The 19,707-nt window shown below is 36.6% G+C and overlaps 1 protein-coding gene across 4 annotated transcripts in view; it reads right to left on the reverse strand.

Annotated features, from left to right (window-relative positions):
* The window catches only part of VAV3 (vav guanine nucleotide exchange factor 3), a 209,720-nt gene that overhangs the window by 75,963 nt on the left and 114,050 nt on the right, over positions 1-19,707 (reverse strand). For all 4 annotated transcript variants that reach the window (XM_075760092.1, XM_075760090.1, XM_075760091.1 and 1 more), the window contains exons 9-15: positions 18,196-18,295; positions 17,544-17,639; positions 15,807-15,875; positions 13,207-13,293; positions 12,667-12,752; positions 12,156-12,288; positions 11,716-11,825 (exon numbers count right to left, since the gene is read on the reverse strand). In XM_075760092.1, the coding sequence (XP_075616207.1) occupies positions 11,716-11,825; positions 12,156-12,288; positions 12,667-12,752; positions 13,207-13,293; positions 15,807-15,875; positions 17,544-17,639; positions 18,196-18,295 (681 nt within the window). The remainder of the gene's footprint in view (positions 1-11,715; positions 11,826-12,155; positions 12,289-12,666; positions 12,753-13,206; positions 13,294-15,806; positions 15,876-17,543; positions 17,640-18,195; positions 18,296-19,707) is intronic.

The raw sequence follows: 19,707 nt of genomic DNA on the forward strand, positions 1-19,707 counted from the left end.
CTGAGCCTTTTGAGTAAAGCTTTCTCTTTTCAGGTTACTTGCAGAATATTACTCCCACTGGGACCAATTCACTGCTACACCACCAACCCAGAGACTTGCAGATGCTCTTCTTGCTAGTCTCCTTCGTCATTTGGACACACAATTTTTGTCTTTGCATCAGCCATCAGAGCCACTGTTCAAGGAGCAGGATGACCATCTTCTTCAGTCAATCCTGCATCTCTGAACATATCTTCTGTCTGTAAAGTCTGCAGAGATCAGTGCAGAAAAGAGTTATCCAGTATCTAATTCCATCACCCTCGATATCATCAGACTTTGGAGCACTCCATTTTTACTGACTTTTTGTACATGAAATACTCCTTTTTTAAAAATACTTCTCTGCCTTTGCAGTGCCACTTCTTTCTATTGACTCTTACTTCTCAGAAGAGTGAATTGATCATAGGCCAACTGCGTTTTCAGTTGCTCACATAATGCAATACCTTTATAAACGGTGTCAGAAAGTGTGCCACTATCAACAGTCCCCCACAAGCTGCAGTCAGAATTCATTCTTTGAGTAATCTTCACCTAGATTAATGGCACAGTTGACCACATAGTAATGCTATAGATAGCCCAAAATTATCTTGTCAGACAAGACATCTAGGCGCTATTCCTATGCCTATAGGATAAAGAATAAATTCTCTCTACTATCCTACCTCAAAATATTAAAGCAATTGTGCACATGAATGAAATTAAACAGCTTAAGCTACAGTTTTCTAACACTCTCCTATAGTAGTTGGGTTAACAATTCAAAAACTTAGGTATTAATTCAAAATAAAGCAATGAACCTTGGCAATCTTGACATACCCAACAACACAAGTTCTATACCTCATTTTACAGAACTGAACTTTGATCACCTTGGGTCTAAAGTGTTTCCAGGACACATACTGCATTGAAAAGCACACATCATCAGTATCAAACAACTTAGATGGGATGTGTTAATGTCATTTCCTTACTTAATCAAAACCATATTCTGATGAGAAGACATTAAGATCAGAACGTGTCTGAACAGCAATAACATTTGGTGACAACATAGCAACAGTTTAATATTTTTATCAGCATTCTTACATCTATGTTTGTTTCCAACCAGAAAACTACTACAGCAAGTACCTTTCACAAAAGGTTGGACTAAAGTGAACTGTAATTTCTTCAGTGGGCGAGGCACAAATATGCTTTCTTTCACTGTCAGGTTAAATTCCTCTACACAGTTAAAGCTTACAAAATAAAATGCACCAGGAAAACTACTAAACTTTCAGCCCCAAAATTCTATCTTATCTCCCTACTAAATATGTAATTACTACAGATAAAGTGTCCCAAGAGATAAATAAAAGGCTAAGAGATACTATAGCTCCTTCCTCCTATTTTCCCATGTGGAGAATAAGCATGTTAAAATCCCAGTCTTTTCTTTCCAGAAAGGTCATATTTCTAAAGATATAAACAATGAAAAAAATCCTTATTCACAAATTTTAACATACCATGTACATCTTCCCTGGGATGTTTTGCCCTTCAGATGCTTCAGTCTTAGCCTCACAGACTTTAAGAACTATTGTCTCAAGTCTGTTTTGCAGGGACATATTACTGAAAGCCTACTGGCTGCCAACAAATCTAACAAAAATATACTAAAGGATAAAGTATTATGTTGATTAGATTAATTAAATTCTTCTAGCAAGTTTAAATTTTAAATAGGAAATTAATGAAATGCAAGTAACACTGCCTCTACTGAAAAAGAGCACACAAAAGAAGAGGTAGTATTATAAAAATGTAAAGAGTAGAAACAACTAGAATCTGCAGTCCTTGGCTGCTGGCTATGGGCATCAATCTCATAGCACAGTACTAGCAACAAGAAGGTACTCAGCAGCAGAGTGCACTGGAAGTCTACCATCTGGTGGCTTCATATTCTGCAAGAAGTTCAAGGAAGGAGATTTCAGAACACAGCACAAAGAAAAATTCTCCTCTTTATTTTAAATATATTTACTATTACCTTTAATACTACCAGTTCGAAACTGTAGTCTAAACCACCTGCCTGCAAGGTCCACTGCTCTCCTCCACTAGTGACCAGTTCTTCTGTCTGTCTTGCTGTATTTTGTGGGCCATTTCTTTTAATTGCTTCCTTGGCAGCTTTTCAACACCAGCTTGACTTCAGCAATTAAGACCTGTAGATTCCCCTCCTCCCTGGGTCAAGGCCACTTAGAAGGTGTGGCTTACATCCATTACAAATATTTCAATTAACATTGAAAAATTGCTTCTCTGGAGTACTTAATTAACAACTCAACTTCTCCTTCCCAGACTTCAAGTATTTTTAAACTAAATTTATTTTTTCTTAAACTGAAAGGAAAAATGTATTTCAGGAAAAAAAAAATACCTGAAAAACTTTAGATATTCTTCAGATATATGCACATCATTTTTCCACCACAAATAGCACATACACGCTTAATTGCACAAACTGCAGCACATGTAGGAAAAGAACAAATACATCACATGAAGAGAAATGCAAACATAACCCTTTGCAAATGGATCAAGAAAGCTCCTTTCAAAAGCGAATGAGCTGCAAAACAAGACAGGGTTATCAACAAGAGCAGGTGCTACCTAGACACTGTTGAGTAAATACAGAGAAAGCAAAGGCATTGTAAACACTGACTGAATTAAGCCATTCTTCTCTGGGGACTCATGATAAACCTCACAGGTATCATTTCAGCCCAGAGATGTTGCTCCAGATTCTCATGACTCCATGGGACTCTCCCCTTGGACAGAAGAGGAACCTTCTCTTCCCCCCACAGCAATCCCATGAGCATGTTTTTCTGAGTAACCTGGAACAGCAGCAAGTGCCCCAGATATGGATGCTCTTGGGTTGGGAACAGGCTGTCCAGCAGAGGCACAGGTTTGCATAGCAGTACAGTGAGACCAGATACCCTGTCTTGGAGTTGACAGTTTCCCCCAAAACCAGAAAAATATGCTAGGAACTTCTAATGATACTTCTTATCTTTGACTTTGACTCATTTTTGCAGAAATGCTATTCAGGTCAGGTTTTGAAGATCTGTTTCCCGTATCAGTCTCTTTAAGAAACGCAACCATGTCACAAGAAATGACACACGGTTCGATTGTGTGTAGATGTTTGCAAAATATCCCATCATTTAAAAATGCTTTATATTCAAAACTGAGTAGCCATTTCACTTGATTAAAACTTGGCTTTAGAGAAGAGTTAATGTATGTATGCCCACCTGCGAGCCCAGAGGCATAACAAATAAGCAGATGCATGAAGTCTCAGATAAGGAGTCTGCAGTGAATTGCAACTGTTTTAAGTATTAAAAGAAGAAATACTGCAGGGAGCTCAGACAAAACTCAATACCTTGAACTCTCCTCAACTCTCAACCCTGAGTTAGACCTTTGCATTTTAGAACTGTTACTATTCTGCACTCCATGTTATGCTTATAATAATTTAAAATACTCCATACAGAACTGTTCAGAATTATGAACACGAGCACAAACTGCTGAAGAACATTTTAAAGTTTATGTGACATGAAATCTGATGCTGTATTCATGCAGTATAGCCTATAAAGAAAGTGCCACATGTTAATACCCAAGGACACTAGAATTTTTCATTTCAGTTTTACTTATTGTACTAATATTTGACATCACTGCAAAAAATGCATCAATAAACTTAGATCTGCCATGAGTATTTTTAAGTTATTAATTGCTAGCAGAAATTATTTGTGATGACATCCTAAGTTAAGATTCCTGTTTTGTACCAAAGTGACTTTCTTTCAAAATTTTGAGCACCTTAGAAGTTAGCCATGACAACTGGTACTAAGCATCCCAGAAAATTTAGGAAAATTTAACTAGGTAATAAAATATAGCTAACATTTGTCACATATTTAAATGTTTTAGGTAATAACACAGACAGCTAAGAAACAGAAAACCATACATGTTACTGTCAAACAAGACAAACCCCCTATGAAGAATTTCATGTGAAGTTGGTACAAAGAGCTGTTCAACCTCACTCTCTGCTCTGATATGCTGCAGACTTCCCTTAGAATCCTGTTCCCCGCAAACAGTGGAACCAACCTTACACATGCACTACCCTTTCTCTCTACACAAAACATTGTGGCTGTGTGCAACTATCACCATTTCAACTGATCACTTCGTGCAAACTGCTATCATCTAACAGAAAGGCATTTGTGTAATATAATTAATAAATTAAAAAAGAGTGCAGAGACAAAAATACAAATAAATACTGCTTTTTCAATCTTCATAAGGATTTTATTACTTACTGTAAAAAGGTGAAGAGAGAAAATGGCATTCTTAAGGGGTATTCTCACTAGAGGTGGGCAATGCCCATTTCACAAAGGATGATTTTGAGCTTCTTTTCTACCTTCTCTTCTGAGGAGCAACACTGATTACTTACAGTTAATTCATTTTCCCTGTTCCAGCTAGGCTGTTATATTTCAGAATCAACTTTGAAGATGCTATTTACTGAATTAATCAATCAATCAATTCTCCATATGCTAATGCTCAAACATTCTGGTTTGTCACATCAAAGTCTCCATCAAGAAGACATGTTATATAATTGAATTAACCATATCACAAGTAAATTGTGCTTTTGATCAAGAACGCACAACTTCTAAGACTTTGCTAGGAAATTTGCTTATTTGATCATATGATGAGTGGCTTTTTTGAGATCAAGGAAATTATCTTGTTAACTTTTTGGAAACGTACTGCATTGTTTCAAACAAGATAATAGCTTTCCTTTTTCCTTATCAGTCTGCTTCCCTGAAAAGCAAGGGAGATGGACTGCTTTCAGCTAATCTATTCCTGTATAACATTTTTTAAACGTCACCTGATAGGAACACAGCTCTGTCATACATCCCTATTTGTAAGTCAAAAGCATCAATACTTTATAGACTTTAATATTCACTGGCTGAGTCTGACTTGTGAAAATTCTAAGTCTTACAAATCCAAATTCACAAAGTTGCTTGTCTTGCTAAGCTTTAAACATTTTACCATATATTGAAACTGAACTGAAGACAAATATCTATGTTTTAGAGTAAAAAAATTTAAAAATATAGGTTGTATTCAGCCATAAACTTGTAAAATACTAGACAAATTCCTAAACCTACTAAGAAAAAAGGTAGCATTGGTTTGCAGGAAAAAACTAGGATATCTGTTCATATAGCCAAAGTATCAGTACAAACATGTGATGCAGCATTCCATGTTTAAAGACTGGAAAAAAACCCAAACACCTTGCGCAAAAAAAACAGTATTTAGATAGTGGTACTTTACTGTGATGATGCAGTATCATTACAAGTTTATTTCATGCTAACACTGAATTTTAAGAAACACTTAATTTTCATAGTAATATACCTCATATGTTGTAAGGTAAGTTGTAAAAACATAAGGACTGGGAAATCTTTGAATTTGTGAACCAGAAGACATAATATCAAAATATATTTATCATCTCCCAGTGTTTACACACTGTTTTCATAAATTCTGTTTTACTTTCACATTCTACACTGTGCTCTTAATCACATACAGAATCTTCATACAGTTCTTGCCGCGTCTGGAGTAATCTACAGAAATTGCATAACTATAAATATGTGAATGATTGCTTACAATTCTGAAAAACATTTGATCAAAAACAACTGGAATCATAGCAAAGAACAGGCAACCATTCTTCAGCAGACATGAACTTGGCATTCATTTTTGGAGTACGGAAATATTTATGCTGATGGAGAAGCCCAGGTAGACATGTTTGTTTATTGCTTTGGTAACCTATGTGAGGTTGGTGTAAGTGAAACACCTTTGCAGACTATTTGAAAAATGCAGCAGATATCTAAGGCTTTTAAAGTGCTCTGATAAGAAAAGCTCTAATTTGATATGTCAGTGTTCACTATGTCAGAGCTCAAATATTCTCTCAGAAGAAGTCTTAAAGCATATGTATTATTAATGCACTCAGGGAACAGATCTATTCGAGCTGAATCTGACCAATGTCATTAGTCACAGAGTGCAAACCAAATTTGAAATAGGTGTAGTAATAGATAAGAGAACACTTTTCACCTACCTTGTTTCTTGCACTAGTTTTCTTTAAAATCTACAAAACCAATAAACTCTATCTACAATTTACGTAGCTTGCCTAAAGTGTTGCGTGCACAAACTTATCACGTTTGAGAATTGATGAATCTTGGGATTATTTCCATACATTCAGATGATGTGTTCTGCATCCCTTGAGTCTCAGGGTGTGAATTTCTGGCTAACTGAAACGGTAATTTTTCAAAAATATATTAGACTGTACCTGAGCTGCTGCACAACATCTGTAGTGACCTAAAACTTAAATACAATGTAATTAAAACTATAACCACTAATTTTTTGAGGACTGTACAGCTTTCAGGTCTGAAATCTCTTTTATTTGGATATTAAAAAAAAAAAATCAGATTCATTAACTCCATGCAATTAATGCATACCCTAATCACAATAATGATCACATGTATCCCACATGCTTTTCAGGCATTACTAATTAGACATGGCATTAATATTGCAGTTTCAGTAACAAAGTCAAAGCAGAAACTACAATCATAGTACTTCTGAAGGGGAAATTTTAACTAAGTACATTAAAAAAAGGCCTGTTGCTCTGCCTGCAAGATGTTTTCATGCACTTCTCAGTTTGTGAAAGAGAAATGTTGAGTAAAGCCTAATTAAAAGGCTGTTGCATGAGACTTTGCAATAATGGTTCTGTGCATGTTGAAATTCAGTAGTACTAAACTCAAGCTGACAGGGCCCAGAGCAACCAAAGCCCTGCAGGAGACTGAAGTAGACAATCTCCACACACCCCTTCCAATCTAAATTCTTCTGTGATTACAATTTAAATTGTGTTTCTGTGCAATATGTTCCTAACTAAGAATATATGCTGAAGCCAAGTTTGCTGATGGCCGTTTTTAGAGTGGATTATAAAGCACAATTGAGAAACCAGAAAAAGATTTAATTACATTAGCAAACTGGACATCATGATGGCAAAATAAATTCAGCACAAACCAGCATAAGATATTGCATGCCGTATTAGACTAATGGATTCAGACATTAAGCCAGTGGGAAAATATAATATGTGGCCTTTCATGGAAAAGGTCTCTGCCATTGTGAGGAAGATGACACACACCTGCTCCATGCTCTACTGTGATCAAGAAACAAACTACACACAAAGAAATATTCAGTGGATGGCAGGAAATGTTCAGTGTTGACATGAGACAGCTGTAGCAATAATGAACATATTTTCTTTCAGTATTTATTCTATCATCTCATGATGAAATAAAAGAGAATTAAACTCATCACAGCAATGATGAGAAAAGCAGTTGCCACATAATAAGAAATTAAGCCTGATAATTAGTCAGACAAGTAGTTTCAAAGTAATATAACTGAGGTATATACACACATGCAATAGAGGTAGACAACTTCAACTTTCAAGTTTTTTCTTTTAATAAAGAATGGTTAGCATAAATTCATTGACACATATATTAGTCAACTATTTTTAAAATACCAGTTTTTTTGAAATAAGAAAAGCATTTGTAGGAGAGCTTTCTATGGGAAAAAATACCAATAAATGCTCTCACCTTTTAGCATAAGCTGAATAACATAAAAGTGGCAAATATTTTATGTAATTTGTAGGTATATTATGAAACATTATATTAATGTTCTGATTCTCCTGATTATTTTTAATACAGGAGAAGAGAGATTAGACAGGATATGCTACTAGAAAACCTAATGAAATTGTGCGCCACACTGACAATCAGTTTTTGAGGTTTTTAAAGGCTTAGTTATAGCAAATAAACCATGCACTTTATCACATTGCTGACAAACTTTCACTTAATACATGATGTCTCTAATTTGGCTGAGTAATTTGGTGCAGTAATTTGGCTGTACAATTCTATTAATACTATCTTGGATATGGAATGACTTTGCATTTAAACCAATGCTATTTGACATGCTAGATAAACATTCCACGTCTGGTACAGTAAAGACTGTGTAATACTATCTTTTAAAAAGTGCTTATTTACCTATATAGCTATGGGGTCATCCATTACTATGAACAAAGTTCCAAGAACAAAATAGCAACTGCTCAAATTAACCACTATCGCTGTTAAGCAGCGTATCTCTTCTGAGGCAGTAAGCGGTTACACTCCCTCGTGCATGCAGAACTTCCATTCACGTCAGCGAGGGAACAGGCACACCAAGACAGAATCCAGCCATTTGTGATAACAGTGGCTCCTTTTAAAACATCCTCCACTGGTCTCTGCCTGCTAGCTTTACAAACACCTCTCAATTTCATCAGATTTAGAGTCCAACCAAAGTTTCAGCTTCAAGAGCCAGACTGCAATGTTAACTACGCTGCCCCAGTGTCCTGCTTCATTGCATTGTCATCTAGAAAATCCAGTGCTCCCAAATAACCAGCAATTTTGAAGGTTGTACACAATAAATTAAAAAAAAAAAAAAAAGGAGGGGAGGTGGGGTAGGGAGACAGAGGAGGTGACCCAGTCTCAACTGCGGAGATTACTGTGAATAGGTCAATAGCATCAAATTCAGCGCAGCCATGCCACAGTATCACTGATGATGATGATGTAATGAATGAACAGGCTTCACCAATAACTCTCATGAAATTCACAGGAAAAATAAAAATTGAGGTGGTTTTGGTATTATATGTTTTCTAAGTAAAGCAACAGTCTCAGGGAAAACAGCAAATACATACTGTAGCAACAGAACTGCCTTATGAATACAGACAATTTACTCAGTTTCTTACGACCAGTAACCCATTGTTTCCAACCTCCCTCAAGACAAAACAACTTGCCACATACCACAGTAACAACAGAACTGGCCAAGAGGTAGACTATTTTCACAGGTTTGTGAAACTAGTTTTCTAAGAGAAACTTACTATTCTCAAAAGTAACACTCTGGAAATTGCACTGGGATTTCCATATCAACTGTGCCTAATGTATTCCGGCCCTCCAAACCTAAACCAAGTCCAGCCAGCAAGGCAGCCTCCTCCTCTATTTCATACTTCATCAGTAACATACGCTTCCCATATCTGGAGACAAATTCTCATCTCACTGACACCAGCATCTCAACAGCAGGTGCCTTTTCAGCAATAGAACTATAATTGCTGTTGTTCATACAGTGGTATAAACATCTAAGCTCTTAAAAAATTAAAATAAAAAATTACAGCATAGCTAACATAGTTATGCCAATAAAACTTTTCTAGTCGCAACAAGGTTAATTCTTAATTTAAAAATAATAAGAGAGATCCTAATTTGTTCTCTTGTTATGTTCTTAGATTAGCACTGGCACAAATCCGACATCATTTGGTACGCTATCCTGAAGGCAACAAAACTGCACTGAAATTTCTGTCTGGAACTCAGTAAACAGCATCATTTCTGATAATCAAAAAACAATGTAATTTACCCCTTCAACTGTTCTGGTTTTGCAGTCTCAGTAACATTTTTAAATAATAAGAAGTATTTCACCCATAGAATCAGCAATTATAATTGAGTATGATGAATAATAGCGCAATTTCAACATGGCTACTTTTCAGGGTAGAATCACACTAGAACAGATAACCTACACAATAAGCAATGAGACCCCTGAAAACAACAAAACAAACCAACCAACCCATTGTTCAAAACACTTGGCTAAGTTTATTCCCAAATAGAAACTCTCGTGCCTCAACATGCATAAGAATATAATTATCATGACATACACCAAGGTACATTTTGGGAGAGCTGCTGAGGGAAATACGCTATGAAGTCAAACCCATGTAACCAAGTTGGGGGAAAGTTACAAAAACTTCAAAAAGTGAAAAAGCTCCCCATTGTTTTCAGTCCTAGTGGTTACAAATACAAGGGAGCAAAAGCATTGCCCGATGCAAATAATACCATTATATCATGTTGCACCTCAGCCCTGACCTGCAGCAATGCTGCCGCTCCAAGTTCCCGTGCCTCTGCATTACGACTTCTCATGACACGGGAGGAGGTTAAACTAGAGGTACGGGTTTACAAGAAGGACAAACATCCATGCAAGACAAGGCTGACACCACCACTCCCATTTTCAGTGACCGACTCCATTTGCCCAAGAGGAAAGAGTAACGTGTTAATTTGTCAACCCTTCAGGTCCCATTTGTTCTGCTCACACAGGGCAACCGACAGCAGTAAACCCATTTGCAGAGGCATGCTCAGGAACAGCTCCGTGAGCGCCGGCTGGTGCCTAGCACTGTGTAAGGATATGCAGCTGCACTTACTCACCACACACAGGGCCGGGCGGGGAGATCCTGCACAGAACCATAACAATGTTTGGGAAGAACTGAGGATACGCTCCTGGGAAAAAACATAGCTCTCACTGCTCTCCTTAGCTCCTTGGCTGATTTTTGTTTGGTTGGGGGTTTTTTGTGCACTGAAGAGTGATCAATTGTTGAAATGTTAAAGCTGATAAATCTGAGTTCCTCGTGCCTTTCATATGCATTTTATCTACATTCAAGTAAATATCAGTAATGACGTTACAGCAAGTGCACCAGGGAGAGCACAGGGACAGAAAGAGGGAAAGCACTCAGCTTTCTGCGCACACACAAATAAACACCTCTTCCCATCCCTCACTATGCTACCCAGAAATTTTTGCCAAAACACATGCCATTTTTGTCTTCAACAAAAATCAGCAAGATGGGAACCCTAGTCAACACGGCCTCACAATATCTGTCCAGCCCAGGTTCTCCTCCCTTATGTTTTTATTTAAGTCACTAGCACTCATCATAATAAGGTTTTTAAAATACATATATGAGCAAGTTTCACTCATCCCAGTTCGTAATAGCCTTTTTTCTGAATCCACACACCTTTACAACCACATCCTAAACAATCTTTATTAATGCTGTCGCTCTGTTTTCACTGGGAGTATCTCACTCCCCCCCCACTTTTTTTTTTACCGTAAAGCAAGCATCACACTGTCATGTGATTCCCTTGTTCACATGTTTTAAATTTAATCAGAATACCTGAGGTGTCAATAATCATCCTCGTCTTGCTGACAAGAATCAGAAATGGAAATAGAGCTCATGCTGCATAACAATAATGTAATCTGCGGTGCTGCATCTGAACAACTTTTCAAGAAGTTTAAAGCAACCTCCTCTTTTAGTTGAAAATATATAAAGGAAATCAGCCTTTTGAAACTAAATTTAAGAAGCCAAGCAAACTTGATCCAAATACCAAACAATAAATTAGTTAAAAGCCACTAGGAAAGATGCCAGCATCCCTCTCAAATCATCAGCATCACCTTTCAAAAAAATCTATTTCAATTAATCAAAATTAAAATGGGAGGGGAAAAAATGTCACTATTTTGTTAGATATTTATTGCTAAAATAATTAATATTTCCCCTGGTTGCTTAAGATAGTATTACTAAAACAGCCTTAGCAGCAAAGCTGGAAAGTAATACATAGTCTAGAGTGCCCTCTTTCTTTTCCAAGAAGAGTTTCAGGGAAATATTCTGTTCACAAAGATGTCAGTCAGTTGTTTCTCAGAAAGTCAAATAAAATAGATAATTAGGCTGTAGATAACTATTTACATAAATATTAAAAAAATGTAAACATGAAAGCAGTTCAGCATAATTTAAGTTACATTCATCACCAGTATAAGGATATGATTCTACCTCAATAAAAATATACTTACAGAGCCATCTGAAATTGTTCCAGCCATTTTTTCTTCAAGTCTTTAGTTTTGCAATAAACTTCTATACCGTTTTGACCTTGGATATGAATGAGGTAGAAGCCATAAGACCACTGTATAAAAAGATTGGCAATACAAAGGTCATCAGTTACAGAGAAAGGAAAAGAAAAAAAAGAAAAAAGAAAGAACGGTTTGTGTGTTTCTTAATTCCCTGACTTTGGGAACAGCAAGACCATATTATTGTGTTCACTTAGGAATGACTTCCTTAAACATTTTAATTACATCAAAATAACCGAAGTTGAAATCCCTAAATATTCACTTCAGCTTAATTGCAAAGTTTTATGTTTTAGATATAAGTTGTGTATACATTCTGAACTCCTGCATAATGTTTGAAATTGCTGCTAGAAATATATATTTTATGTGAATTAGCAACAAATATTTACCTTCTTATTTTCTTTATCAGTAGTGGGGTTATTTGTAATTTTGTATTTCTGAAGATCTATTATTTCCTTCATTTCATAATTATCACCTCTCCGTTTGCAAACAATTACAGCTAGATCAAACAAGAAGATATGCCTATGAAAATACAATATAAATATAGTTAAAAACACTCCATAAAGCCAACACCCAAAGTCTTATTTTACACACCTTTGCCTGTGGCACTTCGAATTTTGAAGGTGAACAACTAAACTACTAAATAACAAAATAAAAGCCACTGAAAGTACTTTTGCTAGAGACTTACTACTTGCAAGGGTGATCTTAGATGATAATGTTAATAGCTAACTTCCCATTAATCACTTTGCAGAGTCACTTGGTAAATGGTGGATAGGCTCTGGTGAATGCACAGTGAAATGGAAAGTACTCTCAAGAATCATTGAGCTGACCTCAAATCTAAGAAGAGAGTTACTTTACAGTAACTGTTTTGATAGCAAACACCAGAAGTCATGCCATCACCTGTCCTGCCTCGCACGTTTGTCTAACGTAGTTATCCTTATTTCTCCGTCACCTTGAGGTCTTCCATACTGTAAGAGGGAATGGTTCTGAAACAGAAGTAACATGTATGATTCAATATAGCAAAAGTGTCAAGATGAGAACACATTCAAATGTTAGACTACTCACTCTTTTTACCCCCAAAAAGGATTTTTCAGGCCTGAAAATACCATATTGTCCTCCCTATCATCTAAACTAAATACAATAAAGAATCAGTCCATTCCATTTTTGTCTTCAAATGGGAAAGTTCTTCCCATTGAAAAAAACACCTGAGTCACTGTACAAATGCAAACCTTTAACTTTACAAATATATTTAACTATACAGACCCCCAAAAGAGCAGAGTTTTCCGTGCTTAAATATTTATGTCATTCTAGACCATGCAAAGCATACTTACACTTAAAGATCACCAAGAGTACTATAATCTCATATGAAATGGGGAAAAATAGATCAATGTATTTGATCAAAAGTGATTTAAAAACCATATAGATGAAAAGATCACATACCAAATTCTCTATTGATAGTTGAAACTGACTAATTTCACGGAGTGTTTCATTATCTCTCTTCACTTCATTTACATATTGAGCCAAGTCCTAGAGCATCAACAGAAAAAGGGAGAAAAACAACTTTTCCATAACAAATTACTTTAACACATTATTTTGGCAAATTTATTTGTAATTTTGTCTTTGACTTATCTGTATATTTAGTTATTTAAAAAATTATCTTTAATGTTTGAAGAATTAACAATCTGTATGCCTAAATAAAGAAGGGAAAAAGCCTCTGCATATCTTCAATCATATGCACAACTTTCATCATCGTATCTATTGAAACACAGATTTAGTAGCAAGAAAGAGGGAAGCACATAATAAATTGTTAAAAAGGGCTCATTTTTTCTGAATTTCATGAATGTCTTATTTTCAAGATTAAAGACAGAAATGTAATTTATGCAGCACACTTATGGTCCAGAAAAGCAGTCAACAACATCCAATATCTGAGAACAGGTCAGAAGGTAAATAGAGCATATAGTAGAAAACATACGTAAGGCAGCTCAAAAGGAGCATGTGAGGTGTAAACGTATCATAAGGCTGGGTGCTTATTAGGAGAGAAGCTACTACCCCAGTAGTAAGATCTTGCTCTTTCTGTTGCACAGCAGAGAGAAGCCATTATGCAGCAGATTTTAAAGGGGTCCTTTAATGGGATACACTACCTGAAGTCACAGGTTGAGATCATTATTGTCCCCTTTACCCGAACACATACTGCACACGTTTCACTAGAGCTTCTAAAATGCTCTGAACACGCTTGAGTAATAGTGACAATTTGCTGGAGCTTCTCTGTTTATGGCTAGAGATGAGTGAGCAGGAGTGGTAATTGGTAAGGTCAGGGATGCTGAGAGCAGCAGTTGGAAAAGGCATTCTGATCTTCACAACTTGCTTTTACAGTATCCCTTCAATATGGTCACAAATTTGGAGGGTGGGAGAAAGATAAATCTTCTTCCTAAGACATTTTTAATCAGAATCTAAGAATAGCTGCAATCATTATGCTAGCTTCCCAAATGAATCTGTGCAGGATACATTCACATCAGACTTAAGAGAGTTAGTGTAGAAATTAAATAACCTCTTTTCTTGCTGCTAAAAGAAATCTGACAGCATAATCCTTCCTAGAATTTTCTTTCTTGGGGGGCAGTACCACTTTGCTGGCAGTTTTTCCAAAGGCATCTGATTTTCGAGCAGACACACCAGGGTTTTTAGAAGCAGCCTGTGATGCTGCACAGTCACCTCTACCACACTACCAGTGACTATCGTCAGAAGACACAGTAAATCAGGAGGGAAACAACGCTGCGACCTTGAGGAGAGATGCTTATACCTGGATTGGGTTGTTGGGGTTGGGTTTTTTTTGAGGGGTAGAGGGTGTGGTGGTTTGCGGGGGGGGTTTAATTGGCTGGTTATGTCTTACCAGCCAGTACATACCTGCCACAGTCACTCTGGCAAGAGATTTCTTAATTGGCCTTTTATTTTGAGTCCAAAAGCCACCACAAAGAATGAAGCAAGATAGCAAACAGGAAAGAAAAAGGGAGGCCGTGGGGAATATAAACCAGGGTTATTTTCCTAGCCAGTTAGCAGCAGCCAGGATGCATGGCTTGTCTCTAGATCAAAGTAACACCGTGCCATCCCATTGCAGGCATCTCTCCGTGTGAGATTACCACGGTGGTGCTCTCTGCATTCACTGTACAAAACCAGAGGACAAAAAAGGGGAGCCAAAAATCTCATTCGTGAACTGTATTTCAGGCATTCAAGGCAGACAGTCACATAATATGAGACAGCTGTGTGACCCAAAACTAAGTTAGTCTGACTTCAGCATCTTCTGTGGACTATAAGATTACAATGGGAGATATGACCTATGCCATGTTTGTTTCTTTCCCCCTTTCCCCACAAAGAATAGAAAAAAAAATTTCACAATTCCAGCACATGAATGTCACATTTCATGCTGTGAAGTCAACTGAAGCAGAACTATACTTCATTTCTGAAGCTGCGCAGAGGAACACATAATGTATTACCTGATACATAAGGCAGTACAGCTATTCTGTAAAACATTTGTTTGTAGTACTTGCAGGTGAATGTTCAGTGACAGATACTCTACCTCCAGAAAGACACTACTGCTTTCAAATGTAAAGCCACAGAGATCATATTAAGATGACAGAAAAAGTCTTGTAAAGAAAGATAACTGTCTTCATCTCATTGGGAAACTACTGATCTTGATTAGAATTGACTTACAGTGGTAGAAATATTCCTAAATTTTGGAAGCCAGACCAACATTATTGGAACACCTTTTTCATCTCATTGTACGACAGTAAAAATGATGTAGATGTAAACTGAAATAAGGAAGTTCCATTTCATAAACCCTCCACTTCAGAAAAGTGAACTTGTTTCCCAGACTTGAGCAAAGCCTTCAACTGTATACCTGCCCTGACATACTCACAAAGCTCACAGTGAGCTGCGAAAACATGTTTGACCTGCTGTGAAGAACATTATCTCCTCCAGGAAATATAGTTCTGAGCTACCATTTTAACCGCCAAAGACAGAAATACTTCATTGCCATGAATACTTACCTTCATCGCATCAAGTGCCAGTTTTAGATTTGCCTTCTCCATGGGATCAGTAGTGTGCTTTACCAGCTCCTGTGGACAGAGTGGTTAAAACCTTTCACCTGCTATCTGTCAGTTTATAAATTGAAGTTGTCATTGCTCATCCCCAACCACTCTCTACCACCCAAAAAAAAAAAAAAAAAGCTGCCAAAACCAGAAAACACAAGCCAAGAATTCACATTTTCATCCCCATAGCGACCAGCCTATAACTGAGTGGGGACTACTGCAAACAGATAATTGGCAAGTGCTTAAGAATGATTGCTGTATATCCTCAACACTGACTTTAGCTTATAATGAACCATCATTAGAAACTAATTTGGTCTGTCTAGCACTTAAAACTTGCCAATCAGATCATTACTGTATGTGCATGCTGAAAGCACAGGTAAACACTTGAGTTCATTTGCACATTACTACGCAGTGTATCATCCCATTCCAAAGCATGTACTTGTCTGCAGAGAGGGATGTACGCTGGCAATAAAATCTCAGCTAAAAAGTGCAACTGCTTAAAAGAAGTCACTGTCTCATTACACCTAAGATAAAGCTGACTCAGAAGACACATTTAAATAAAATGTAAGTGTTTAAAGAATTTTTTTAGCCACTTTCCATACGGAAAATAAAAGGGCTATTTTGGTTTTTATGAAGTGAAAAAGTAACCTCTTGGGGAAAAATGTTATTTCTTTTTTATAATTTGAGAAGAGAATTACACATTTCAGCTAACATAATAATTTGCTGAAATCCCAGGAAATGAAGGAATAACTATTTATACTTCCTATTACAATTCTAATAATTTACTGGATTTTTTTTCTTTCAAAGTCTATAAATATTTCTTTCTTGTACAATGCATACTATAGCATCACACATTAGAGCATAGTGACATATTGTATATCATCTTTTCATAATATACAGGTTGATTATAAAATCATGACTCAGATCTCATAAGTTTTTTTAAAAAACAGTTGTACCATTCTTCTTTGTTTTTCCAATTTTTCCATTGATCAAAATATTGATGATTCATTTATAAAAATTTCAAAAAAATTAATATTAGAGAATGTATGTTGCACTGCAGAGTCAAAATTATGCTTCACATACAAGTAGTAGATCTTTTTAAAATGACATTTTACAAGCATCAGCAGGGTTGACAGTCTAATACAGTAATATATTTCTTTGCAGCTGAACTAATGAGTCTCCTGGCACAGCTATCAAATTAAATTTATAAGACTCTCCACCCTTATTACAGGACTAACTGCAAAAGCTAACGCTTTGTAGGTTATCACAAGAAGCATTTCAAAATAAATATGGCTATATTGTAATTCATGACATCAAAGAAGCATCTTAAAAGTAGGCTGTAAGTATGGTCCAGCTTCCTCTTTTGGGGTGTAATGGTTTACATTTCAAAGTACCGTGATTATAATTTGGTACTACTGACCATTTTAAACATACCAAGAACGAAGGTTTGGATACTGAAGAAACAATTGTGGTTTATTCTTTTTTTCCCCCAGACATGTTTCAGCTCTGAGGAACGATCTCTGTAAGAAAACCCGCATTTGACTGGATTTTATTTCATAATAAATCAGCCTCAAATCTATGGAAATGTCAATCACCTCCCTTTGATAAAGACCTTTAGCTTTCATTCTTACAATCCACTGATGATAAACAATCACAGTTTTGCTCTCAGCCCCTTAAATTTCAAAAATAAAATACCTGGAGCAGTAGGTGGTATTTTAGCACTCTCTGCATTGGAACCACTAAAAGATCCCGCAATGTAAATTTTCCGTTATTGGTCCTCTTGGAACATTCCTAGTTCAAAGCAGAAGAAGGAATAAGACAAGAATTATCAAATAAAAATATTCAAGTAATATATATGAAAATTCAATGCTATATGGGTCAAACAACTTAAGCTTGAGATAAAGAATATCAACAAAATGATGGAAAACAGTTGATATGGCAATAATAGCTAAGCAAAGTAAGACTGGGTCTAGACACTTGAGATATTCCATCAGCATAAGAAAGAGTAGAATAAACATCAAAGACAACAGAAATTAGGCATTCCATTCAACTAAAAAAAAAAAAAAGACACTGCCTATAAGCACAAAGGCAGTAAATATTACAGCTATCTTCAAAAAAAAAGGAAAAGATGATCTTGGAAACTACAGGCTAGTCAGTCTCACTTCAGCCCCTGCAAAAATTATGGAGCAAGTCCTCTTGGAAGCAATTTCTAGGCACATGAAGAAGGTGACTGGGAGTACCCACCATGGATTTACCGTAAATCAGTGCTAGCAGAGCATATTCACAGGAACACATTGTTTTATATATATCCACATATGTATCTATACACATTGAAAAATACTGATACCTCTAACTTCATTTTAACATCTTCTTTTGTCTTAGAGATGTTGTCTAAGCATGATATCGCTATCTCCACTTGACTGCAGTACTGTCCATAAATAAGCAATCTAAATCAAAGCAAGAAATAAAGAATAAAAGGAACATTTGGTTATTTAATAACAATCCTTGATCATTTCTCACAAGGAAGAATATTCCGGAGAATACAATTTTGAGCTACCTTCAAAATGCTGTAAAATCATTGCAGTTTCCTTTAATATTCATATGTATCCGTTCTGATAAATACAGGACTCAGTAAAAAGCAGCGTAACTGCTGTTTAACAGAACAGCCTGAAGTATTTACAACACTGTAGATTTCCAAGGTTGTAATGAATAAATTCTGTAATGCAGGCTTAACAGGATTAGTTACAGCTATCCTTTAACTTGTGGGTTACCTATACGGATCCATCTCCAACAGTTTCTACCATGTTTTATCCTGTGAGTTGTCAGATCAAAGTAACAGTGTATGAAAACTGAAGAAACTTTCAATAGCAGCAATGCTTCTTGAAGGAGCCTAGTTTTATGACAGGAATTTCTTGCCCCTGTTTGGAGTGCTTCTGTCTGCTAGTCCCACTGCAAAAAGTGCTGTTTCCATTCACCTTCTCATATATTTCTTGAGGTGATTCCTTCTGTATACCTCGAATCCCTTTTTTGGGGGTTCTCATGAGCTTTGCATTGGGGTCTCCTAAATTTCTTTTTCTCTTGCCTAATCTTTACCATTTTTTTAAGTTTTGTTTTTTTTTTCCCACAATTGATGATACTGATTTAACACTTACAACTTCGATTACTTTTAATCACTACATTGTTAAGACACTGAGTCTACCTCCATCAATTTCCTTTTTGTATAGTATAAACCTGAGGTTTCTTCTCATGTCTTTTGTTCCCCTTTTAGCACAGATCCCAGAACTACTTTTTGAAGACAAGCATTTTCCAGAACAACTTCTTGTCCCTTAATTCCCTTTTACAGCAGCAGAAATTCTAACAGCCTGGGAAATAACTATGTCCTGCTCCAACATAAAGCTGAGACAGAGGGTCTCTGAAGGCAAGACTGTTTACGGGCAGCCTAGGACACCCTCCTCCCTCAGAAAACAACTCTCCTGTCTTAACATTTTCTGGATGCTGCTACCCAGTTTCTCACAAGCCTGTTATTACTGCAACAATCCTCCTTCCCCATCACCCTCAAGCAAATCCAATTAGCTCCCACAGGTCTTTCCTGCTCCAGTCCCAGAAGGAAGTCATTTTTAACTGCAACCCAAGGGTTACTTCAAGGTAGGTCAGCACTATAGCCCACAGTACAGTTGTTTTTCAGCTAAGCACCACAGGCATACAAATACATCTATACAATCCAACAGCTGCTCAGTGCTGGCAGAAAAAAAAACAAACCCAATCTGAAAAGACGGGTAAAAAAACCTGGCAATTAGCCTATAGGGCATGGCGTGCTGCCACAGCTACCCTGTTATCAGCCTGGCTGTTTTTCACAGCT

Source organism: Balearica regulorum, chromosome 8, assembly GCF_011004875.1.
Source record: "Balearica regulorum gibbericeps isolate bBalReg1 chromosome 8, bBalReg1.pri, whole genome shotgun sequence".
Lineage (NCBI taxonomy): Eukaryota > Metazoa > Chordata > Aves > Gruiformes > Gruidae > Balearica > Balearica regulorum.